Genomic DNA, 26,643 nt, shown 5'->3' with positions numbered 1-26,643 from the left:
CAATGGATTGCATCCACCATTAGCTTTCCTAATTATAGTGGTCCTTTATCTGCCATGACATGTCAACATCTATGTTAAAATCAGCCAAAACAAGTAAAAATACCAGTGTTGGTGTACCATGGCTATGTACCAGGGGCTTTCAGAAATTAACATTACTAATTAGTTTAAAATGAATAAAAATGCATGCATAAGTGTAAAAATAGGCTTTTTAGAGCCCCCCTTTCAGCAAGAGGTCAGCCCCTGTGTATAAAATGGTAAAAGTGTTTGACAAAGTGTTTATCCCACATATGGATTTTATTTAAGCTGCCCACCAAAATAGAATTACCCCCACCCAAAATAAATCTTTTTGTGCAGAATGCTGCATTCATTTTATGACGTTAGTCACTAGTCATAATCATTAGCAATTATTAGGCTTGTCAAATATGTTCTGGAGCTAAATGCAGCATGACTGCAGCATGATGCAGCCCTCACCATTCAGTAGCCGCATGGCAGCTTTTCTTTACCTTCTCTGACTGCAGCTGTGAGCAGTGATGAGACCTGCCGTGGTGTCTCACTGTCGGTGTCTGCTTGTACCAGCAGATGGCGATGTGGTACAGGTTCTGGTGAACGGAGAGTTAACTCCATAAGCTCTGCATAAAGCTGTAACTTCTCCTCAAGGCTGTTGCAGATTTGCTGGTCCTGACCCAACAGTGTCTCTATACAAAACAAACACTAAGATTAGGACTTGTTGTTTATGGTTCTTTCAGAGAATGATGCAATGTTTCACAAAGAAGGACAGGTAACAGATAGAATTGGAATGTGGGCCCACAAATGTTTTCACCTTGGAACTTGGTGATCTTCTGAACTCTCACTTCTGCCACTCTCCTGGCCTCCTCTGTCTCAGCGTTTCGCTGCTCCTCCTCCTCCTCTTCCTCAGGACAACTGCCAGGTAGACCAGTAGGTTGGGTAATCAGTAACAGACACACACAAATTAACCAGACACACACACAGACACACACACAGACACATTCTAAGTAGAAGCCCTGACATTTGCATACCTGCACAGAAAAAAAAACTGTAGAATGGAATTGACACTCATACGCGCACACACACCTCTCTACAGCTTGACGTATGTGTCTCATCCACGCATTCCTCTCGTCTCTAGTGGTGGTGTGAACTTCATACATTTCTGGTCCCAATGAGGAGGCGGAGATAAGGAACATCCCTCTTTCCTCATTGGCTACCTCTCTAACAATGAGCTTCTGCAGAGGGATTACAGGAGGCTTCTGGTCCTGAATAAGCAGATAAAACCCATGAAGATGGGTTAAAGGATGGAGAGAAATGGATAGACAGCTGGACAAGATGTGTTTGAATTCAAAGTGCTCTTTAGGCCAAAGCTTACCACAGCAGCAAATACAAAGCGCTGATCTTTCTCTTGTAGGAAAACCAGAACGTCTGTAAGCAGGAGAGCCAAAGTATCTGAAAACAGAAGAGTAGAAATATATATATGTATATAAATGTAGATTGGTTGTCTTATAAACGCAAAAGATCTTGAGGCACAGATGACCTAATGCACACCTTTCAGACGTCCTGTGGCAGTCTTCCAGTAGACAAGCCCTTTATAATGCAGCTCCCTGTGTTTGCTATGCAGATCCTGTTTACGAAACACCTTGTCGTTTTTTAGCTTAGCAAAGCTCTTGTTCTCCAGCCGGGCCAGCACTTCCTGCATCTCCTGACACCTCTCATACTTATTCACAGTCAGGTCCACAGCAGCAATGACTTCACGGATCTGAGCCACAGCACTTGACAGGTCAGAGTGTTCCTGACTTCCCTCTGTGTGTGTGTGTGTGGGGGGAGATGTAACAGAGAGGTCACATTAAAATCATGTTTTAGCCTGTACAAAACTGTTTTTCAATAAGAACGCATTCAAGGTTAAAATGAAAAGTTCAGACATTTAGGCTCTTTATATATTCCACACAAAGCACAGGTACACAAAGAGACGATGATATCAGCTCTCTGCTTACTATCAGTTCAAAAACAAATTGTCTTTCTTAATCCATTAACTGCTAATCATGAAAAGCAAATATTATCAAGCAGGCTATTTAAAACCAGCAACATCATCCAGCACTGGAAAAAAAGAATGCAAAAAGGTATAATATCCTGTCACTTTGCACAAAATATTTTAGTTAGTATGATCTCTGATGGTGGACACATGGAATAACTTCTTCACTTGTAGTTAATATAGCATCTAGTTGCAAAGTAGTACTTTTCATGTCTGGCCTAAAATATGCATTGTTGTTGCAGCAAATATTTTGATCTAAATTTAGATTAGAAACAATTTTTACTAACATGTTCCTATAACAACACAAACACGAGCTGCATATGTTTACAGTTTTGTTTAGGAAACAGTAGAGCTGACGTACCCTGAGTGTAATGTAATATCCTCTCTAGCAGCACTGGGTACTTGGTGATGCGCTGAGTAACCAGCAGGATAAATTCAGGCACCTCTCTCCGTCTGACCAGAGTGTTGTTGCTCTGTTGCTGTGAGCAGAGAGGTTAACACCAAAATGAGTACCTGCTCAATTAATCAATAAATTAACCTGCTCAAATTAAAAACTTATTGTAAACCCATTATTAAAAAGCACAAGAGGACGGAAAGCAGGAGCTTACTTTGACAAAGTTTTGCAGTTTTTTGTTTTGTTGCTGCAGCTCTTTGAAGACATTGACGGCCTCAGTGTGATGGCTGCAGAACTCTCCGTACACCTGCTTCATCTTCTCGGCATGTTCATCTGAGAACTGATGAAGAGTCATTAAGAAGAGAAATTCCATTGCTATGCAACAGCCTGGCCCCTTGTTAACTTCCTGTCAGTTGATGGTACTCACATACACTGAAACAGGAAATCAACTTGGTGCCATTTAGAATTAAGTCCATAGAGACATGTATATGAGTGCGTTTATGTGCATGGATCTCCACTTACCTGCTGAAGAAGAATATCTCCAATCTGATGGATGAGGTAATTCCGGGGGTTCTCCGGTTGGGTCGAAGCCTGTCGGCGTTCCTGCAGTGCTCCAAAGAGGTTTCTGTGAAACAGCAGCAGGGGGTCCAAGCAGGGGAATATCCGGGCCACACAGTCACCGTCGAGCTGCAGCTCCTCCAGCATGCCTCTCCTGAACACCTCCGACATGACCGTCAGGGTTTGGATGTGGTGAAGCTCTGTCTGCATCAGCTCTATATGAGGGCATTGAGAGTGGATAATGGTATTACTATAAGGCAAACTAATGTTTGGCTAAATCCCAGTGGAACATCTGCTTCAGTAACTCATTTCAACAATTTCCTTCAAAACACGTGTATAAATGACTGTATTATGAACAACTGTCCCACCATAAATAACATCTTGTCGTTTAATGGTGCGCCTGTCGTGTTGCCTGCAGAACTCCGGACTGACAGCCAGACTCCATGACTCCACCTCAAGTCCCAGCAGGTCAGCTGACAGGTCGCTCATTAGAGGAGCATCAACAGCATCTGTAGAGTCAGAAATAATGTCTTTCTTCTAAATCCCAATTTACTCTGCAGTAATTCTCAGAGTTATGTGTGTGTAGGTGTGACAAATTATGACGCAAGCTTGTCTTTCTCACCATGTGTGGTGATTGGCGGCTCGGCTGAAGGGGGAGTCGCTGGGACCACTGTTCCCTCATCAGACAATGAGCTGTTAGTGCAAGCTGTCACACTGCACTCGCTGTCGACCCCTGCTGCATCACTCAGCCGTCTGTACAGAAACAAAATAAGTTTGATCTGAACACGGTACAAAAAATAATCCAGTATTTGCAGACCAAAGTCGCATTTGGCTGATATTTTGTGCCAATATTCAAGTTTTTTGAGTACTCAACGTTTTAGTCGGAATTCATATACAAAAGCTTGCTGAAATCCAGATTAATTAAGTAAATTTTGCTGGGCCACTACCACCTAAAGATTGATGGATGGAATGGATGTATTGGTTGATACTGTATACACTGTATGGTAGCTCTGCCATGCTACCTGCTGTCTATCGAGATGGAGAGGCTTTTGGAGAGAGGGGCGACTGTTTCTCTCTTCTCTCTGGTCGTCGTGGGAAGTGTAGACGAAGAGGAGAAAATGGAGGCTGGAGAGTTGTCTTTCACAGAGTCTGGAAGAGAGACCAGGACAGGGAGCAGGAAGAGGAATCACTCACACCGTGGAGGCTTTCCCATTCCACAAATAAATACTTCAATTGTCATCATGGTTTGTTTATATCTAGGTAGTCATTGAATGTAACAGTAACCAACTAATAAAGCTGTGAGTAGGTCTGCAGTTGATATCATTCATTGGTAAACTGGGCATGCAGCATACAATTGTGACAATATGTGGTAGTAATCAAGGCTGATTGTGTTTGCCCTTGACACCTTTGTCAAACGTCTAAGTGAAGTAATTAAGAAATAAAAATGATCCTGTCTATGCAACACTCAACCTCTGTATGCATGCACAAACACACATAAACACAAACCAGACCCCCCACTGAGATGGATTAAAATTTAACTTCTTTTTTTTTTTTTTTTACCAGGGAAAGAACAACAGGGAAGAGGGAAGAGTGGGGGCTACTACAGGAGAAACAAGGGAGGACAGGTACAAACTTAATCAAAGACCAAGGGAGGACACCACAGGAGGGGGGGACACGCTGTAATTTCTGACTCACTCTGTGGGAGAGACAAGGTCTTGCTTTTAGTCAGCAATGCATTCCTCTCCGGCGGCTTCTGAGGAAACAAAATCATATCAACTTCAAGCTTCATCTTCAGCTGTAAATCATAGTGTTTGTGTTTTAAATATTAACTCATTGTGGTTGTAACAAATTAAGTCAATACCGGAGTCAATTTATGCCTAAACAAGAATTTTAAAGAGAACCCCCCCAGATACTCTAGTTAAACATCATCAGTTTGTGATGTTCAACACATTCCAGGAGTTCCTTCGTCACCGAGCGTTGGAATTTATTCCTCCTGTTGTACCTGCTTCCTCTTAGCCTGCCTCTACTTCAGTAACTGATTTATTTATTTTTTTGGCATTTTGCTTTTATGAGACAGCACAGCCGAGTGTGACAGGAAACACAGGGAGAGACAGAGGGAAAGACCTGCAACAAAAGTTGGATTTGAACTGGGGATTTTGCTGCCACACAGCACGCGTTTCAGACCAATGGAAATAGTCGGTTGACAATTACAAATTTCAATCATTTCCCAAGATGGATTTTGAGATCATATGTAAACCCATTGGATTCAGAACATTGATTGGACAGTTTGATTAACAAAAGTAATAGCTGTAGCATAGTAACGGCATGAGAGTGACAGATTTTTTTGTTTAGAAAGTGTTAATTGTGTACTTAAAGGCAACCTGTTTTATTTTTTTTTACCTCTGGTAGCACTATGGAGCAATGTTTCTACAAGTGTGTCCCCGTTTGTTTGCATCATGCACACACACAGAGACGCCTGTGCAATTGAGCAAGAGTGTGCAGGTGGTGGTTTGATGCTATTCTGTTGGTATCGTGCCAAGAAACTTACAAATGCGCCAATAAAAGGCAAAGGCAGTGAAAAAGAAGACTGCAAGCTTAGCAAATGTTTTATGAGGAAGGAAATGCACTCAACACAATAATGCTAGACCCCCACATTTCCCATAATGCCATCTATAGCATATTTTTGTTACAAATGTCTCTAGGCTGAGTAGTGCTCACTCTGACCTATATGTGTATAATTGCTGGAGTGCCCCTTTAATGGCGGAAAAAGAGTTTCTCCCAGGGAGATTGTTTGACTCATGAAATCATGCAACATTTGAAAGAAAAAAAAAAAAAGCTCAACTCTTGACATTCTAGCAAATATTTTAATATGACACCATATTGTTTGTATCTAGGTTGTTTTCTGAGGGAGGGATTTTTTCCTTTAAAATATTATTTGAAATAATTATGACAATTTTGAAATAAATTGTTGGTTTTTAGATTAAATGAAGTGCGTGGCGATGGTGCTTACCTTTCCACAGGCTGCAACAGACTCTCGGCAGTTTTTATGGACATTCAGGAAACAGCCTGCAGACAAAAAAATCCCAGTTAATTTCATCAGCTAACTGACAATAAACAAAATGACCACATTTTGATTCAGTGTCCAGATACTACCCTGCTCCTCAAAATCGATGTCGACTTCGTGAAAGGAAGAAAACTGACTTCATGTCCTCTGCTAAACAAAACATCAAGGCAGCACGTGCAAAGACATTTAAACAAACCCTCAACAGTTCATCCACCACAGGACATAAAACAACAACAGTACTGACAGTATAATACTTACTGGAGCACTGCAACAGCTCCTTCCCAGAAACAGACTTATCACATGCCACACAGAGAGCGGGACCAGATGGAGACACAGGAACAAACTGGTGTCCATTAGCAGCTCCTGACTTCTCCTTTCCCTCCTTCACCTCTTTCCCCTTCACCTGAAACGCAAGTCATAAAATTTTTAAACATACTCCTTCAGCTGACATTTACTGCAGCTAATGCCACAATATCATGTAAACCACCAAAGTAGAAAAACATGACTCTGAGCAGCAGGCACAAAGAGGCATATAGCGGTCATCTTCTTGCTGAAACACACCTGCTAAAGTGGAGTTAGTTGAGATAAAGAGTCCTCTGAGTGAGCTTTTCTGTTTATTTTGTTAAGGTCCATGGGGACGGCTTTATCCTTAGGGGGGCATTAGGGGGATTCCTCTGTGCATGTGTGTGATAATGCATTGTTTATTTTCTTATCAAACTTTACAAGGAAGTCAGAGAGTGTATGTTTGTTTTTTGACTGTTCATATGCATTGTGTGTGTGTGTGTGTGTGTGTACATATTTGGAAACATGTTCTTGAACACATGCACGTGTTTATGAGACAGAGTGTACTATGGAATGTGTTCTGGCTTCTCACACTGTGTGGTGGGGGTCTACGCATTATGTAAGAGGATATTTTCACTGTGTCCCGTTGCTAAGACCTGAGGAGAGGGAATTTCCCCCCCCGCCAAATAAAGGCACCGCACACAGACAATGGCTCCCCAGCACAGGAATTCTGACCTGGCCTGTCTGAGAGGTGGTAAACCTTTTACTGCACTACTTTGGGAGGCCTTTCAGCTTTGACTTTTTAAATAAAAAGTTCAACTATAGGGATTTCTCATTCATTTTTTAAACACATGTAGGTGCCAGCAAGAATCATATTTTCGACTGTGCATCCTCACCTTGGTCTTGTTGCGAGTGCTGGACATCCTGCTCTTGAGGAAGCTGAAGGTCCGGCTGACTTTGTACTTCTCTGATTCGACCTTAGACGGGATTATGTATTTATCCAACTCCTCATCCTCGATCCTGTTTTAGTGTGAACATTTCTGTCAGCAACCACCACAACTCCTATCATCATTTTGGCTAATGGAAGACTGCAGTATTCAAGACCAACATGCATGCTCTTTAGAAAACCAATCATTATTTAAGTACTTATATATACTATAATATAGTAAGGAGAGTTAAATAACCAGGTACATTGGTGTCATGCTGGAATAAAAGAATGTCCAGACAGTCTTCCAGGACCCCTGGTCTACAGACTATTACTCATAACAACATGCTTAGCATGCTTGGAGGTCACTATGGACTCTAGTGGATGCTATTTATAGTTCAACCTTGGCAAGATGCAATTAATAATGTGTCAACTATTTACAGCAACTTATGCTAGTTACACTACACATTCTAGGCAAAAGGCTACAGAACGTAAAGAAGAGAAACATGCAATGTCACAACCATATAACACATAAAAAGTGTTAATATACAGTAATTCTGAGGATTCACATATGATCACAGACAGCTGCAAAGAATCCATGTGGTTAATGGATGAGTCGGGGAATGGTTTTATGAAGGGGTTAGGTTGAGTTAAGCCACACATGCATGACTGTGAGGCCATTTTGGTGAAAACATACTCTTTGAGGAACTCTGTGAGGGTGAGGTGTTGGAGCGATGGGCTGCTCTCCTCCTCTGCTGACTGGGCCCGCTTACGGAAACCCAAAACCCTGCATGGATATAACACACCTCAGACCAGGTTGTTGTGTTTCGGCTCATCAGGAGACTCAAAATGTTAATTATCTGTGTGGTGTCTAAGATTAGAGTCTGCAAACTATTTCTGGGCCTAATAAAGCATGTAAGGAAAAGTAAGATGATTACACATGGATAGTCACGTGGATATTTGTGCTACATAGTGATTTAGTAAACCACATAATGTATTAGCCAACATCCATATTTTGTTAACATTGGATGGATACTGATATTTTAAAGAACATAAATGGTTAGTGAGTCTGATAAGGCTGGTGTTGTGAATATTGTAGTATTAATATGATCTATTCTAATACAATAATCCTATGATTTAATAAAATAATCTAATTGCCTAATATGATCTTCTAAAATGTTTCCTGTTAGCAATGCATGGTTATTATCAAACTAAATGTATTAGCGTGTGATACATTCATGAGGCGGTGAGATGAAATAAACTATAAAATGAATATGATTTGTGGGATTTATGAAAGTTTTGCTGTTTATTCAGGGTTATTTTGAGGTTGCAATCAGAGCATATTCTGGCCTCTGCCTTGCAACAGGAAGTATGTTGCATCCTGCACACTCAAACCCCAACCACAGGTTTAATACTGGTGATACACATACACATGAAAACGCACACATATGTTGGCACATTTAAGCCAATCTCTGGTCAACACTCAGTACGTTTACATGCACATAATATTCTGTTTTTTGCCCTAATTCCCAAAAAGACGATATTCCGACTAAGCTGTTTACACGGCTAATGAAAGTGAGTATTCCACTAATATTTCCATTTACATGTAGCCATGCAAAACAGGATTGTTTCAAAGTTCACCAGGGGCGGCAGACTTTTTGGACCGTGCACACACAGCGTCCCCCTTTCATTCCTTCAACCTGCTTCTTGAAAAGGTCGGCGTCGCGATGTTTGCGCATATCCAAAAACTTGTCTTTGATAAAGTAGCTGTGTTTCTCCTTCTTATCGGGTCTCCAGCCTTGCAAACTGATGGCTGGTTGATTTGTGTACAGAAACCATAGCAACGCACAGAGCTGACCATAAGCCTGCAGTAAAACCCCCGATTGAGACGCATATCCCGAATGCGCTGTATATGTATACATGTTCAAACAATGCCTCTAAAAAACAAATAATAACGGAATATGCCACATGTCTTGATTGGAAAATGCTATATTCGGAAAAAGGCCTTCTTCCATATATCCAACCGGAATATGTTTACATGACCTGTATCAAATTTGAAATATTGTCATTTTCGGAATAATAGTGGAATATAGGTGTGCATGTAAACGTACTGACTGATGCCTAAAAAGGGAGCAACGTCTGAGCAATGGGGGGGGGATTGCTCCTGAGCTCATGAAATGACACACTGGCTTTACCTCTTTTCTCTGGTAGACTCAGTCGGGCTGAATGCTCTCTGCTCTGTAAAGTAGAGTTAAAAGGACAGGCAAATGAGTAAGCCAGAAATAAATGTAAATAAAATTAAAGACATTATGACAGATTGTAAGTGAATCAGCCAGTGAATCAGGAAGTTAAAAGCCATCATCCCAATCGCAAATGAGTTTGAAGCAAATACAAGAATCCCCGAAACAGTCTGGATCCATCAAACCCCTTTAGAGAAATACCAATCACAAGAGTGTTTTCAAGAATAAGAAATAAGAAAATTCAAAACCAAGAGGGAAACTAAATATGCACCAAAATGGAAGGGGTAGAAACAACTCCTTCAAATGATCTAGCCTTGGAATATAAAAAAATGCACAGTCCTAAAGATTCAGACCTCTACTTCATCATATTCGTCATCATATAAATGAGTGGAGTTTAGAAGACTATTGTCTTATTACTGAGAAAAAAGTCTTGACATCAAGCTTTGGGAAACATAATTTTACAAAATTGTGTGAAATCAAAATATCTGGGCAAATCCTTTTACAACAAAATGTGTATTTGTTTTCTTCCTAAAACAAGGCTAATTCAATAATTTTCATCTTCTTATTTCCAGTTGCTAATTGAAGCTGTTTTTGTACTTACTAATTTGGTTGAGACGAGAGAGGGATTTAGAGAGAGATAAAGCTTGAAGCAGAGAACGGCTGCTTCTGCCGAATGCACCATCTACACAGGACAAAGCACAGCCTTAATGCTGCACACTGGCATACGAGACTAGTGGTGCTGTATCGAAGCAGAGTGGACACTAAACACACATATACTTCATAGAGGTTCAGTTGATTTATGACACCTGTCCGGTCTTCTCCCTTTTAGACATGTGGCAAAATGTGTCCATTCAGCTGGCTACTGGGAACAGAAAGATCACAGGGCAAAGGGGTCAAAGTTCATTCACCTTCTGCCAGGTCAGTGATGGTTGCGTCTCTGTTTAGCAGTGGCCGTGACGGCTTCGCCTTGGGGGAGGAGTAGGAGTAGGAGCGCAGGCGAACCTCTGCGTCCTCTGGGTTCTGGGTGAGAAAGCGGATCAGAAAGAACAGATCAGGCAGAGCAGCAAGCAGAAGTTCACAGGCCCAATTCCGTGAAAAGGAAAATTGCCAACAGATCCACTCACATCAATACACACTTTCTGTTCACATTATTGAGCTGTTGACAGTCTGGGCTTATCAATTGATTGACTGTAGGGCAGGTTGTGTCTGACCTAGTGCTTTACTGTTTTGAGTTTTTAGTGACTTGTAATATGTATTGTATGTATAAATCCTATAAAAAAAAAAATTGATAATTGAATGAAGAAATTATGCATCAGGTCCGTTCAGCACTTCATGTTCACAGTGGAAACAGTTTTGACAAAGGTGACCTGCTTATCTGTCAACTAAAGTATCAAGTCAAACTGTTGTATGCCTCTCGAGCAATTTAATGAGTTTATAGAAGTAGGCAATCAGTAAGAATAAACACAAACTTTTAAATTTATTGTCTAGAGGGCAATATAATCATAAAGACAGTGTTTTATTGTTTGGAATAAATAATTGAGAGAACCAGGAAGGGAAGTTTTGCAGTCGTTCTGTCTCAGGCCACATGGGTTTCCACAAACATGGAGAAAAACTCTGTTGGATATCTAATAGTATCATGATGGTGTACCTTGCTGGACGTGTGCGTGCTGTCAGAGTGTGTGTGGTTAAAGTCTGGTGACGTGTCGAAAGAGTCCCTCTCCTCTCCTGAGCTGGATCGCAGGATGGACTGCTTCTTTACAGATGAGCAGGGGTAGGAGCGTACCAGTAAGTCTTCTTCTCCACTGTCACACTCGAGACTAGGACTTACGTTCACACACACACACACACACACACACACACACACACACACACACACACACACACACACACACAGTGAAATACTGTTGCTTCTTCAGTCTACATGATAAGATTAAGCTGGGAACATACTGACTGCCAAAGGTCTAGGCTTCATAAATCACAGTTGTAGACAAAAACAACTGTGTTCAGATCCATAACGACCTCCACCATTGTGCACAGATGAGTGCAGATCATCTTGATCTTAAAAATCACCATGGACAGTCATTATGCTATAATCTATCATCAGGCTTTAAACTGTGTAGTATTTTGCCAGCTTTAGTGCTCACAGAGAAGATCCTGCAGCACTGAGGAAACTGGAAGGAATGTCCAGCGACTTCAACACACAAACAGCTCAATTGTGACCAGGCTTCCTGTCACTTTCCGCACCTTCACTGACTACAATCACTGAACAAAATGTCAAGAAATGCTTTTGCTGAAATTCCAAACCATTGATACTGATGTCTTAGAATGTGTTAGTCACAGGATGATCATACAACAAGTTTCTAAATTGGTGCACGGATTTTTCTTTTTTTTTAAATCAAGGACTCCACTTGGCCATAATGCAGCACATTTTTTCTCTCACTTTAAAAAAAAGTTGTGAGGCAGTCACGTTAAAAAGTTCTGCAATTAAATATAATAAGTCACACTTTGAGGGCCTTTAATTTTTATTCAATAAATAACTGCAATAGCGTCCTACCTCAGGCCCCGGCTCGCCTCAGTTAAGCTGTATCCTCTGCGGTTCAAAGCAGGAGAAACTGGCAGAAATGGCTGCATCGGATGCCTCTGTGCTCCCTCGAACAAACGGAAGGCGAAAGCCAGGGGGGAGGAAGGAAAAGACGGGGAGGAAGCAAAGGGAGAGGGGGGGGAGATGCAAGGGGATGGCTCCTTGTGATTCTCCAGGCCAGGGCCTTCGATTCCCCTCTCCCCATTATAGGGTGATGATGGGTGCTGGTGGGAGCAGTTCCCTGAGTCAGGGGGAGTCATGGAGAAGGAGTCCCAGGTAGGGCTGCCAAGATGGGGTGCAGGGCTCACCTCCTCCTCCCCTGGAGAGCGGTATTTAATGTCAGCTTCATCCACCTGGAACAGAAAAGTGAGAAAGTGGAGGTGATGAGAAGGAACAATCCAACAGTCTGACTCCTGTAATGGAACATTTTACATCATATGAGCCAAATCTGTTTCTGACTGACTATATAACATTTGTAAGTTGTATATCTTAACACAGAAAGAAACACTAATTTCAGGCCAACTCACCTGGTCCACCAGCATAGCATTAGCGTACACTCTGTCTTTGCCGTGTATCATCGCTGACAGTCTGGCGGCTGCAGCCAGAGTCGGGGATGGGGCCTGGCTCTCCCTTATGGACTGGCTTTTCTCTACAGAAAGGGAGGGAGCCATAGTGAAAGTAAGAGAGAGAGAGAGAGAGAGAGAGAGAGAGAGAGAGAGAGAGAGAGAGAGGGATTTTTCAATATTACATTTGGTTTCCACAGCAACACCAAATAACTTCTCACAAACACTGGAAGTGACGTAGACATCCTGGGCAGTTGCATGTCATTGTTCAGGACCAAGAGTCCCTTATGAGGCTGCGTGTCTGTCTGAATGGCTCTATGCGCACACGCACACACGCACACACACACACGTAAGTGGGTGTGCGTGCATGGAGTTGTGAGCAGGCATCTGAAGGCATGTTTCTTCGATCCAGCGGGTGAGTGGAAATAACTCCCGGTGAGCACACAGTTGCATTGAGAGAAACCCTTTCAACACAGTAGAGTCACTGTGAGCAGTAGCCTGGTTCTGATGTTAAACAGGGGAAAACACTCCTGCTCTCAAAACACACACAACCCCTCTGGGATGCTACTCTGCACAAAACACAGCTTCTCCACAACACAATTTCTCGGAAAGTATTTCTGGTTAGAAAACAACCTTCAGGTATGCACAAACACAAAGAGGCTGAACGTTACTCACCACAGAACTCACTTAAGCAAACCTTTGATGACACATTAATACCACACATTTGCACAATGTAACAGGACAAAATAAACAGTGAAACAATTTGTGGAGGTGAGATTAGAAAAGAAACACTATAATACTTACACTAATATACTAAACTTCCAACTCATTAACATGTAAATGTCAATGTAAAGCATGAATTAAAACATTAAAATGACCACATTATTCCATACATAATGTATATACAGCATATGGCGCACACGCTGTATATACTGCATGTCTGTGTACAGTATATGTATAGGTACAAGATGTACACAACCTGTTGAATTCTGAATAAAATACAAAGTTGAATTGAATATAAACTTTAAACTGGTGGGAATAACTACTTAAAATGAAAGTTTGGGATCATGTGATACAATAAACTGTAAAGCCAACAAGGACGAAAAGTTGTTTAAGTGCTTAGGAAAAATGGAAATGTGAACATCTACATTTCCATGACAACTGGGCAATCCCCATCTGCTGATGAAGCTAATGTGATACAATCGAAAGCTCCAAAAACAGCTACTAAATGGACCTTGAGGTGAAAATTGTTTTGGTAACTTCTGTTTTCAAGGTCAAGCATAAACTTTGAAACTCAAAGGCTCAAACTTATGTGAAGTTGCAGATGTGCAGTAGTTTCCACTGCGTGTTACAGTACATCACATTGTTTGAGTTTTCTGTCTAACTTTGTTAAATCTCAGCACCACACTCACTGTGTGGCCTGCATGTTACATCCGAAACCTGTATACTGTAGTTATTTGTAAAAGGTTGATTTTGAATGTTGTCAAAAATCGCTTGAACGTGGACCAGCATTCTGGTCAACTGACTTTTTGACTTCTATTTTTTTTTACTGCTACGAGTCTAAGACCAGTGGTAAAATGTGCGTCTGTCTTTTCGGTGATGATTTTCCTGCTGTAGGATTGCTGAACATTCACACAAAACAATCTAGGAAGATCTAGTCTCTGTGGAAATGACACCAACTTCAAATAGCTTACCATTGACCCTTCAAGCATGAACAGGGCTAAGTAACTTACATCACCAAATTACAAGAAACTTACCTCCCAACCTTTTATAGATCTACCAACTTCCCCTTAATGCTCCACTGGAACGTCTAAACAAGCACATAGAAATAGATTGTGGTACAATTCAGCGGCTCACAGGTATGACAGCATTATGCATGACAAATGCAGCTAAGAAAAAACACAATCTGCAAAGCTTTCACTGGAAAAAAAAGAAATTCTAACCACATTAGTAATCGGTGGTAACCATGCGGTACTCGTCACATTAACCAGAAGAGGCAGCCTCATTAGCTCAGTTAAATTATTATGTTCCTAATCACAGTCTCACCTTTCACTGGCCAAGCCATGCCTGAAACAATGCCAGTGGTGCAAAGACATGTCTTTGGCACCGCTGTATACACCTAAACTCATCAAGCAGATATTAAACCGAGACTCAACAGTCCTTTAAAAAAAAGAAATACATAGTTTATCCATAGTTTCCAAGCTGCCAGCCCCACAGAGTAGGAGCAGACATCCAGCATTTGTAGCAGAGAGTAAATCAAACCAACAATTGGCTGTGCTTCCTGTAGGCGATGAGTCCAATAAATCTGAAAGGCAACAGGGAGTCAAGCAGACATTGATGAGGACACCAGATGAGTCCTGTTCCATCCACAACCAATGTAAAGATATACTGTAGACTCAAGATAAACCACTGCAGGACATACAGAGCCCACTCCACATCAATCCTAAAGTTACCAAGTATCTCTCAAAATGAATCATATCTCCCAGAACTTAAAGGTGCAGTAGGTAAGACTTATAAAACTAACTTTCTGTCATATTTGCAGAAACTGACCCCATGTTCGAGTAGAACTACATGAAGCAGGTAATTAAAAAAAAAAATCCATCTCCTCTGGCACCACCTACAGCCTGTAGTGCAATTTGCAAAAATCCACCCCTTCCCTGTTCAGATGGACTAATCAGGGCGAGGGGGTTTGTCTAACTGTGTGTCAATCACTGCTCATGCACACACATTCATTCTCCCTTGTGGGGGAGGGGCTAGGGAGACCGTTTTGGGCTTTAGCAGAAAGGGAGGAGGGACTGAGAAGTTGTCAATGTTAACATTTTCACAATCCTACCTACAGCACCTTTAAATGTACTTAAAGTTACTACATCCTGAAATGAGCAGAAAATGACTAAATATAAAAACTACAACCTGTTTTCTGGTTAAAAAAAAACAAAAAACTTCTGGATCCTTTTAGTTCCACCTGAAAACTTTATACTGTTTATGAACCTGAATCCAGATACATAATACCTCCACCTTCTACTATGTATGGTAGGATTAGTTTGACTCCAACATTAAATCTAGAGACGAGGTCAGATTCTGGATGTGGGTCAAACCACTGTTTGAAAGCAGATACCGTTTCATACAAGCCCACTTAAGGAACTTGACAGACAGGCCTAATAGTTAAGGTTCTGGGCCAGGTCCAAAGCCACAGCTGGCTGCCACGGGCCCGATCATTCACACACACCTCTGACCCATAAACACCGCCTCAGTGAACATTACTGTCAGGGGCTGCGATCTGTGTTTAACATTAGTTAACTGGGGGAATAACAGAAAACCAGGGAGTTCATATTTTTGACAAGTTAGTGCCACTGAAAATCAATCTTTCTCCGGAGAAGCTGTTTTTATTGCTGAGACGGACATTGTTGTCCGCAGATTGCCATGTCAGAGAAGGTTTTAAGGAATGCAGAGCAATGCGTGGGGCTATTGCGATTGGACTTTGCTCAAAGAAGGTATATTTGGAGTGATGTGATATTCACAGCATGTCCCTGAGCGAGAGTCAACCCTATACAGTAGCAGCGCCTGGAGCAGCAGCAGAGAGAAAAAAGAGAGAGCTCGATTTTTACAGAGACCCAGACAAAGACAGCAGTCAGTGCCAGGTTTCCAGACCAGGGCAGTTAAACACAGAGAGTGACCCTTCAACCCATGCACACCCCTGGGAGAGAGAGATCGAGGAAGGCAGGATGGAGAGGGGGGAGGCAGGGCTGTCACAAGGGCTCAAGGTTTACTCTCTTTGGAGGCTTCTGGTGTGCTGAATAAAATGTTCAAGACAAACAGAGAATCATAATTGTTAATTGCATAAACACCAAGGCTTGTTTATTATGAGTATTAAGGGGTTATTTGTCTGTGCCGTCCCTTCTTTTATGATGTAAGTCGCTTTTTAAGCACCGCATCAAACAATTGTCACATTGGAGAGAGCTAGGAGAAATTAGGAGCAGAGTAAAATAACAAGCCAAGTTTAAAAGAATCAAAACAGAGGGTGTTATTACTTTATAAGAGGGGAGAGATAATTGTTTGACTTCAGTGTTCATGGAGGGCCGTTTAAATCATTAAAACAATTGTCCACCAAAATCCACAAACCCACTCTGAGTTATGACACCTGCGGTCAAACATCCCACTCCAAGCATCACATTGTGCGTTCCTCGTTGTGTTTACATTTCAGTTCGTCACCCAGCCCAAGAGATCCAGTTAGAGGTAAACTCAGAGTGAACAGCAATCAGTCCTCAAAGTGAAGAAATAAACTTGTGGATCCGCACACCTGAAATCACATTTCACTTAGCAGGTATACTTCAGATTCCAGATAAATCCACTTGGAGAATATATGGTCAGTTTATAAAACGGTTATATAGTGCCGCTGTTTTTGCTCATCAGCTGCATTGCATTGTATAAAATTTGGATATAATAACTTGGATAATCTTGCAGAGGTTAATGGTGAAAGATGAGGAAAAGACGACTAGAGTTGAGTCATGGCACAGAAATGGCAGTAACTTGATCTTCTTCTGTTACTCTCTCTCTCTCTCTATTCCCAACAAACACACACACTAACTTCCACACAAGCAATACCTAATGATTTTGCACTATTTTAAGCATCCAATTCAGCTCTCCCATAACTAATGACAAACTTGTATGCCAAGTTTAAGCAGCAGGATTAACCTGATTTTGGTTCAGTTTTCTAATAAATTGACAATAAACTGTAACAAACACTAAACTTTAGTTCCAGTGACAGAACGCTGATTATGATTATGAACTGCAGGTGCCTGAGCCCAGTATATGAAATCACACACACAAGCATTGGGCCTCTCTTTTGCACTTTATGGACCCAGCAGTCACACGAGTTCACGATTCATGCACACACAACAGTGTGGACTGAGGATGTCGAAAGCCCAAAACCACTCAATCAGCTTCGAGTGGACATCTGACATTCCCCAATATACTGTCAGATATCAGGTTACATCACTGGCAAACATGCAGTTATCTCACTCTGATTGACTCTGTGCTGCAGAGAAGGCCTGTGAATAAGAATGTGTAATGGGAACAGTCTAATTTTAACTGTATTGTTCCACAGTCAACAGCGCCAGGAGGGCAGTTTGTGGTAATGTCTTCCATTTGCCATTGGTAAATGATGTAATGATGAAAATAGATGCAACTGAAAAAGGGAAACTGAATAGACTGTGTACACAAGTTATCAGTTTTCTTACTGACATTAAAGCACATACATCTAATGTGACACTCTGTAGCAATTAACATCTCAGTAACACTTTGTCTACTCTATAACTCTTTTCCAACAACATTTGACTATCTGTGAAATTAAAAGTGACCTTGTCAACTTTCATACAACCAAGAAATAACTGTCAGAGTGACAGGGTGGAAAAACATTGCTTCTAGAAATAAATAAATAATCTCCACAATCAACTAGAGTACCACTCAGTATCACCTTTTTTGCCCGTCTTCTTGCGCATCCTCATCTTAGGAAAAGAAGGCCAGGAGTAGTTGAAAGGAGAGTCTGAGTCAGAATCCATGATTTGCAGTCTTCAAGAAAATCTTCATCCAAACAGCTCAAGATGTGTGACAAACAAATGAACAGCGCCTCAGTTTACATCCATTTCCCAGTGTCTGAACAGACTGCGGACTAGCTGCAGTGTTCGCTCTCCTTTTTCCAGAGCCCCACTGTAGACACTCTGACACTTCAGGAGTGAGCCAGCATGTTCCCCTCTGTCTCCCCCAGCCACCCCTCCCCCTAAAATCCTCCCCTTCCCCCTCAACAACTCTGCACCAACTGTCCGACAGAGCTGCGACCGAACCCTGTCTTCTTCCTCTGCTCCTTTTCTCAACACTTTTTCCTGTCTTTCTGACTGCTGTTCTCAAATCTGTGCCAAACTTTGGGTCTCTAATTCTTTCTCTGTCACTCGTCTACCACACACAGCACAGGGGGAGAGGGAGAGAGATCAACACATGCTGACAGGAGCAGGGGGGAGGAGTATATTGACTGCCGGAAAGGGGGACTGAAGGAGGGAGAGAAACAGAAAGAGTTAAACAGTCAAAAGTCTAAAAGTCAAACATAGGAGTGACTTCAGAACCTACAGCAAAGACAAACATGAGGGCAGACAGCTTAGCGGAGGAGAGTCTCAGACACGGGAGAAATCATTAAACCTGTATATGTTCATGATAGCCATATGCCAGGCTGTGGAGCTGCACACTCCACACACTCCAAGGTATAAACCATACACCCCTGATATGCCTGATGCCACGTCGGAGGAGTCCTTCTCGATCACTCCATTCTCCCGGTCTCTTTCTCTATATTTTAGCATGTCAAAGCCAAGCTGAGGGGGAAAGGGGTTCGGAGCGTGGGGGGAGCAGTCTGCCAGGTCAGCAGCCTCACCATGGAGACAGCAGTGAGAGCCGCTGCTGTTTTCTTCTTCCATGGCGTCCCCCCCCTTTCTCCTTTTGCCAACTTGCAGGAGTACAGTGCTACGTTTGCAGCAGTTTGGATAGAGGTGGTAAAAATGACAGAAAGTGATGGTAAAGAGGGTTTAAGAGACAAATCTGACAATGGCATTCTGTAAAGACGCACAAACATGGGTTTATTAATGCACATAAATGAAGGAATGTGATAAAAAAAAGGGGGGACGAGGAGGGTTTTGTAGGCAGAATATATGCAGAGGAGGGAAACAGTGGTACACTGAGACTAAAGAAAGTAGTTTCTGTGTGGGTGAGGATGTGTGTGTGTGTGCATGTGGAGGGGTGTTGGCACTGTACTAGTGAACATTAATGCTGCCTTTGTGGGGTCTGTGTGAGGTTTAATCCTTTTTTCCGTTCTCCAATTAGATCCCTCAGCCGGGGTAGGAGACTCTTGTTAGCGTTCCTGGCGTTGCACTCATCGTCTGTTGTCACCCTGCCAAACTATCCATAACATAAATCCCTTCTTTTGCTCCCTCTCTTTTCCCACTATCACTCACTCACTCACACACAGACACACACACACACACACACACACCTCAATCTCCTCCACTCTCCTCTCCCTGATCTCAACAAGCTGCTGGAAAACTGCCCTGGCAACCCCCATTCAGCCACAAACACCCCCTTTTGCACTTCCCCATACCCCCTTCAGAGCTCTCTTCCCCACTGCATCTCCCTCTCAAACACAAGAGTGCACACAAACACTGACAACACACACACACCGACCTTCTTCCTTTCTTCAGCTGTGGAGAGCAGACCTCCTCGGGATGAAGTACCATTTGCTGTTTGTTCACTAAACTCACATTAAAATGCTGACCTGGGAGGATGGGATCCAGGGGCATGGGTGCATGAGTCTGTCTGTTTGTGTGTGTTTAAAGGTATTTGGGGGAAAGTGTGTGTTTTGGGTGGGGTATTTGAATTCAGGGGGCATTAGGAGGGCAGAGGTGGGGGGAAGTGGAGGGGGTCAGAGAGAGACACTTGTCTTTTTTTAAGTTTTGAATTATCACACTTTGTAAACCTTGTACAACCTGCTGTGGCAATACTGTATTTAATTACAGTTATGCCAATGAAGTTACAGTAGTTTACAGAGGGAGGAAAGAGCTGACATCAAGAAGACAGAGGGAACATGACAGCTAGGCTCAAAATTCCTCATCCCTGCTGAAGCTCTGGCTACAGAAGTTCAGTCTGTCTATTTGATGACGCATTAGCTCAATGATAAAAACAGACTGGAATCGCACTATATGCTTCACTTCTTTGTTAAAAAAAATAAAAACCTGCCGGTCACTTGTTATGCCCGACAGCTTAGGAATGTCTAATGAGGACCTGAAATTCCTCAAAGGTCAAATATGCATTGTAATCCCAAGTCATTATTAATTTGAGCTATTTATTTTTATTTTAAACATGACATTGAGGGGCAACTGAGGAGAAAATCGGATTTAAGTGACCAGCGTTATTTTTCTGAACCACGAAAAGCATTTAAAGCGACCAATCGAGGTCACAGGCAGGTGGTCTTCAAAGACCAGAAAATGTTAAAATCCTCAACCGGCCAACAAACACACACACTCACAAATACACATATGCACAAAGGGCACAAAATGACTAAAGCATATAGCATGGAAACAACACCAGCAAAAGGAAGTTCAGATTGCAGATGTCCAGTGCCAAGTGTTATAAAGGCTGAAGCCTCAGCTTGTAACCACAGCATTCTTACACTGAGGCATCAGTCTGCTCTGCAGCAATACAAGCCAATTATTAACCCACAGGATGTTCCCACTCTCAAATCCTTCCCTTCCCATCCAGAAGAAGATCAGAGTGAAGCCACCTTCAGCCACATAGTTAGGATTAATTTATGCCCCCCTGTAACAGCTGGCAGGAAAAGGGTGACTCAGGATAGTTCTCTACACGTCACATTAACAAGATTCCTTCTCAATGCCACAATCACCGTAAACACAGAGTGACAAGACTCCAAAAACTCCAGAGAGAGGGGGGCAAGAGAACCCATGGGGCTGAAATGTGATCTTATAGTCTGTGGGGATGTTAGACAGCCATCGTCGAAGATTAGACGTCCAAGTTCTGTTCAGGAAAGGAAACGTTTCCCGCAGTTGGACTCACTTAATGATTAGAAGCTTGGATAACTTCCTATGAATATAACGCCACCTAAAACAACAATGATCAGTTTCAGTCTGCACAAAACATGATCTACAGCTGAGGCACCGCAAGCTCTAACATTATAACCATATCTAAAAACAGGCTTCTGAGAAAGTAACCTTGCTCTGAGGGAAGTTAAAAAATACTTTAAAAATAAAATCTTTACCAGAGTAAGACTGTGATGGATCGTCCTCCTCGTCCTCCTCAATCAGGCAAAACATCAGCGGCTCCTCATAGTCCTGAAGAAACAGAGAACCTTTCACCAAATAACACGCACATTTCCTCAGTGAGACTTTCTCATCAGGCTACAAGCATACCACAAAACTTGAGTAGAACTAAGTACAAAAACACAAGTGTTTGGCGAGTGCCTAGGTGTATGACAGAGAAAGATCAATTAGGTAACCATCTGTAACACATAAAAAAGGTCCTATTGGATGACCGGAGTCATGTGCACACACCACACCTCTTAAGACATGAAATACACACTTGACCACTCACAAAGTCGGCTATTCAGTGGCGTGTGCAAGGTGCCAACTGCAACACCTGAACAATAAGAGTGAAACAATGTGGAGCATTGAGGGGCAGTCAGTACCACTGGTTGATGCAGATGTTTATTGAGATTGAATGGAGCTTTGAGTTTTAAAATTTGAAATTTGATATCCAGGAGCAACACCTGTTGTTGCAAAAATAGTTAAAAGGCACAAACTTAGTCTGGAATGTTTTGGAAGAACAAGTAACTTATGCTCATATTTGACTCATCTCATCAGATAAAGCTGTTTAAACACAGTACAGTATGAGAGTTAAATATATGTTGGTGATATTTTAGTCCATAGCATGTGAAACAATGCATGCATCAAATACTCACATGTTTTTCTACAGCAGCTCCATTCATATCTGAATACAGTGCTGAAAGAAAAAAAAGCATAGTCAGATGCAGACATACAGCCGCCATTAAACTTCAAAAGAGGCTCAAGTAAGCACAGATGTTTGTCAGTTTTTTAACGATGTGTACCATGTTAAGTCTTATTTTACATAACCTGGGGAGATCTTAACCGTGTGGCCCTGAGCTCCTTTCTTTTCATTTAACTACCATGTGCATCCCAGATCAAAGGACACTGTATATGATTGCTTACCAGAAACAATGCAGCAACGCACAGAAATTAGTGCTTGGGTGGTTTGATACAAAGCCTGGGGTCACGTAAAAATTTAAAGGCATATGAGTGCCACAGAGGTGGCAGCAACCCATAAAGGACAGAGGTTGGGAGAGAAAGTCAGAGACAAAAAAAAATACATGAGAGGAGGAGAAACAAACGGCAAAGGCTGAGAAAGTAGATGTGACGTATAGGAGAAGACTAAACAATCTGACAAAGGTCTTTCTGTGCCTCAGTGTGATACCGTAAAACACATTGACTCAAGTCTGATAGTGTGATGCCAGCTGGCTCCACAGCAAGAAGGAGAGAGACAGAGAGAGAGACAGAGGATATAAAGAAACAACCTTGTAAAAGAGAATGTTACCTTTCAACTTTCATCCTGAACTAACTTGATTTTCTATTCACATTTTTATTGCACGTCTTAACATATATACCCATGAAAATCTACTGTCACAAGATAGGGCCGTAATGTATGATTATTTCCATCATCAATTAACCTTTTGACGGTACGTATTTTAATAATTTTCTGATTTAGCGTTTGTCTAAAAAATTTTATTTCCTGATAAATTTTCTGTCAACCAGCTACTTAACCAATCGTTTTAGTACTACTTATTAACATACAGCGTGCTTGCTCTGCTATTTTGCGCACTATATTAATACAGTGATTCATACTTTAACTTCTCAGACCAATCTCAGACCATACTGATATTGCACTATTCCTTCCCTCTCTTCAATTGTTATTGTATATTTTTTGTAAATTTCTAAATTCTATTGTATTGTTATTCTGTATACTTAACAGTATGTATATATATATATATATATATATATATATATACACACAAAAAATCTCTTTCATCTTCTCCTTTCCCTACCTTCATTTTTTTTTCTTTTTTTCACAGACTTGCAATACCACAAAACCCCACAAGAGGGCAGTCAAAGTCTATCAATATTGTAGCCTGCTTCAAGCCACAGCATCTATCCTCATAAACCACTAGAAAAAAAACATGGCAGACCACTGCAACATAAAAAAGAAGAGTTAAGACTGGATGGTTAACCAGGCCTCTTAAATCCCACAAAACAGATTAGGAAGGGTATGATACCATTCTCCACGTTCTTCACTAAGATGGTCTCCACCCGTTCCCTCCTCAGAGCTTTGAGCTGTGGGACGAAAAGGGGATGTTTAGGTAAGAGAATGCTGATATGTGAAATTATACAATTTACAACTGGCTTTATTTTGATGGCACTTCCAGGTGCATTAGTTGCAGTTAAGAATTGTTTGTGTTTATGAGCAAGGTCACCCAAGAAAAGCCCAATCATTTTGACTATAAATTACAGGTTTATTTGAATATCGTATCATAATTGACAGTGTTTTAATCCTGTGTTTACCTACAGTAGCTTAGCCAGCACCAGACAACACTGATAACTCAAACTCACCTCTCTAAGGAAGTCCTCATCTCTGAGCCGGTCTCTGAGAAGCAGGATGTCAGCGTGCCGGCTCTCCTCCGAGCTCCACCTCAGGTTCTGTCGGACGGTCAGAGTCAGGTTCCCCGTATCATGACAGAACCTCAGCAAGCGGGACCGGTCTGCCCACACCTGAGACAGACCTGCTGGAGGCGTGGCTAGAGGGTTTGGTGGGCTGCAGCACAACAGGTGGATTAGTTTAATCACAACTTTAAATAATAAACAAAAAACATTACGGTTGATATTCTTAGAGAACACAGTTTTTACCATTAAAAATGTAGAAAGAAAGTCATTAGAATACTCAGTGCAGATGATGGTCTCAAGCCAAACAGGCCTACATATAAAGCTGTGCTAATGATTTATGGATCCAGATTGAGCCCGACTGATTGAGCACAAAGCACTCCTGAGTTTGACAGGTGATACTAACAGGTGTTTAGCATTTTATGCGTTCATAAAATACACTTCAACCATTATATTTACAGTATTCGAGAGATCTAAAGAATGTAATTTGTGGAGTTTGCATGCTCTCCCCTTGACTTTATTGGTTTCCTATCACAGTCCAAAGATATGCAAGTAAATGGTGACTCTAACTTTGCCCGCAAAGGTGTGAATGTGAGCATGAAATGGTTGTCCGTCTCTATGTGTCAGCCATTTGATTGATTGGCAGTCCAGGGTGTACCCCGCCTGTTGCCCAATGTCAGCTGGGAATGGTCCCCTGCGACTCTCTAAAAAGGATAAGCAAGTATAACTAATGGATGCATGGGGAGATAGCAAGTGTAAAACTGGGTTTCTTTCTACATTTGAAGAAAAGCTTTCCCTTGTAGTGTGGGAAAACTCTGCACTGAATGCATAATGTTACTACAAAACAGTGATTCATTTGCCGGTGTCCCTCCATGTTGGATCTTATAATCTTACTGTGTGAGCAGCTCCAGGAGCTCGGTGCTGCCTGCTGTCTGAGCCAGCTGCAGCGGTGTGACTCCCTCTTCGTTTGGCAGACTGACAGCCATCAGACCCCCCGGCTGACAAAGCAGCAGCTCTGCCAGCCGATACAGACCCCATCGCACGGCCAGGTGGAGGGGAGACTCCCTGAGACTGTGCTCTGGAGATGAGGCGAGAAAAATATAACTGCAGAGATAAAAGGATGCAGTGGGATCTGAGACAGCAGCTGACTGGAAGAGGGAGGTGAGGTTAACAGTAAGATAAGAATGTATACAGTAAGTGGTGAAATGTGAGATAAATAGCAGGAAACTAACATGTCTAGAATCTACTCTTAGTAACCACCTCCTTGTGAAAATTAACCTAAATGGCAACGATTGATTTCTTCTCTTGCACAGCACTGGATCTCTCTGGTCCACTGACCCACTTTCAAGCAATAAAAGCTTTTCAACAAAGTGGTGACAGCTTCTTATTTCTGTGCCCACCACTCAACGCAGTTCAACAAGATCTGTGTCCAGGTAACGGGCCCACATTAAATTAGCTACAGTCAAGGCCTGCACGATTCGGGGAAAAATATGAAAGATTTTTTAGCTTAGAATTGATATCACAATTCTCTGCCACGATTTTTTTATCACAAAGTGTAATGTTTATTGCACACATGAACCATGACAAAACAAAACAAATTAGCAGTACCAAAAATGTATAGCACCTACAGCACATTGCGCATCACCACAAGCCTGTAAACATAGAGGCTTCAATGAATAAAGAAAATAAAGTACATACTGGCCATTTAAGTACAGTAGGCTACCAAAAATAGTGATATATAAACACATTGAACTAAATATGGCACTGATACAGGCTCTATCTGAACTCCTTGAACATGTCTAAACATAATTAAAACATGTCAATATCAAATGCTTTCAATAAATTAATTGAAGGAGAAAAAAAAAAAATATTTTGCGATTTTATAACGATTTATCATGCAGGCCTAGACAAGCAGCTAGTAAGCTTGGAAATGCACTGTTACATTTTTTAATCTGCAGCATATATTCACCATAATCTAATATTATTTAAAGGAAAACAAAGCCTGGTCAAGGGAAATTTGTTAGATCTTCATCAATCTAACTCCCTCTGATTGGACAAAATAATAATAATAATAATAATAATAATAATAATAATAATAATAATAATAATAACACCACTGTAGTCTAAACCAATTTAGTAAAGCTTATCATATTTATGTTTTGTTTTGACAAGTAATCAAATATCTCGATAAGATTGTGCATCAGTTGCTAACACTGCAAAAATGTGGCAAGAGCAAAAGAGTCACTAGCTAATGGAAACACTGGTCATACGGTCTAGACCAGGGGTCAGCAACCTTTTTGATATGAAGTGCCCTTTTCAAAATTTCTTGTTAATTAGTGTGCCATGTCAACATTAAGTTTAATTATGACAAACATCAAGAATCTGTAATTTTATTCCATAGCAACATTTGATAACATTTATTTCTTATAATCAGGACCTTGTAATTATTATTATTATTATTATAGGTCGAGCAACTGTGAAATTTGTAATTTGGCATGCGGATGAGAGTGCTTCAGCATTTCAACCATGATTTCAATGCATCAATAACTCTCTTGCACACATATTGCCAGCGTGCCATTGGTTAAGGTCCGGCGTGCCCATGGTGGCCCGCGTGCCTAAGGTTGCCGACCCCTGGTCTAGACTGATAACACTGACTGAAGGACTTTTAATGGGATATAACTTAGCAACAGTAGCACTGCAGGCTCAAATATGAAACACA

The 26,643-nt window shown here is 41.5% G+C and overlaps 1 protein-coding gene across 9 annotated transcripts in view; it reads right to left on the bottom strand.

The window, feature by feature from the left end:
* Window positions 1–26,643, bottom strand: part of LOC114555683 (rho guanine nucleotide exchange factor 28) — a 39,687-nt gene that overhangs the window by 5,326 nt on the left and 7,718 nt on the right. For 5 of the 9 annotated variants that reach the window (XM_028578257.1, XM_028578258.1, XM_028578260.1 and 2 more), the window contains 26 exons: window positions 24,819–25,002; window positions 23,877–24,078; window positions 23,543–23,600; window positions 22,157–22,197; window positions 21,458–21,530; window positions 12,613–12,734; window positions 12,059–12,438; window positions 11,153–11,327; window positions 10,413–10,524; window positions 9,460–9,502; window positions 7,962–8,051; window positions 7,236–7,359; window positions 6,316–6,460; window positions 6,004–6,059; window positions 4,689–4,746; window positions 4,016–4,142; window positions 3,616–3,746; window positions 3,362–3,502; window positions 2,958–3,208; window positions 2,650–2,775; window positions 2,403–2,520; window positions 1,558–1,812; window positions 1,382–1,458; window positions 1,093–1,271; window positions 821–921; window positions 504–695 (listed from right to left, as the gene is read on the bottom strand). In XM_028578257.1, the coding sequence (XP_028434058.1) occupies window positions 504–695; window positions 821–921; window positions 1,093–1,271; window positions 1,382–1,458; window positions 1,558–1,812; window positions 2,403–2,520; window positions 2,650–2,775; window positions 2,958–3,208; window positions 3,362–3,502; window positions 3,616–3,746; window positions 4,016–4,142; window positions 4,689–4,746; window positions 6,004–6,059; window positions 6,316–6,460; window positions 7,236–7,359; window positions 7,962–8,051; window positions 9,460–9,502; window positions 10,413–10,524; window positions 11,153–11,327; window positions 12,059–12,438; window positions 12,613–12,734; window positions 21,458–21,530; window positions 22,157–22,197; window positions 23,543–23,600; window positions 23,877–24,078; window positions 24,819–25,002 (3,561 nt within the window). Of the gene's footprint in view, window positions 1–503; window positions 696–820; window positions 922–1,092; window positions 1,272–1,381; window positions 1,459–1,557; window positions 1,813–2,402; window positions 2,521–2,649; window positions 2,776–2,957; window positions 3,209–3,361; window positions 3,503–3,615; window positions 3,747–4,015; window positions 4,143–4,688; window positions 4,747–6,003; window positions 6,060–6,315; window positions 6,461–7,235; window positions 7,360–7,961; window positions 8,052–9,459; window positions 9,503–10,412; window positions 10,525–11,152; window positions 11,328–12,058; window positions 12,439–12,612; window positions 12,735–18,121; window positions 18,384–21,457; window positions 21,531–22,156; window positions 22,198–23,542; window positions 23,601–23,876; window positions 24,079–24,818; window positions 25,003–26,643 lie in introns of those variants that run through there. The other 4 variants (XM_028578259.1, XM_028578261.1, XM_028578264.1 and 1 more) reach the window with 4 other exon arrangements.

The sequence above is a fragment of the Perca flavescens genome, chromosome 5 (assembly GCF_004354835.1).
Source record: "Perca flavescens isolate YP-PL-M2 chromosome 5, PFLA_1.0, whole genome shotgun sequence".
NCBI lineage: Eukaryota > Metazoa > Chordata > Actinopteri > Perciformes > Percidae > Perca > Perca flavescens.
Note: the sequence above shows the minus strand (reverse complement) of the source record. Positions and strands in the feature narration are given on the sequence as shown.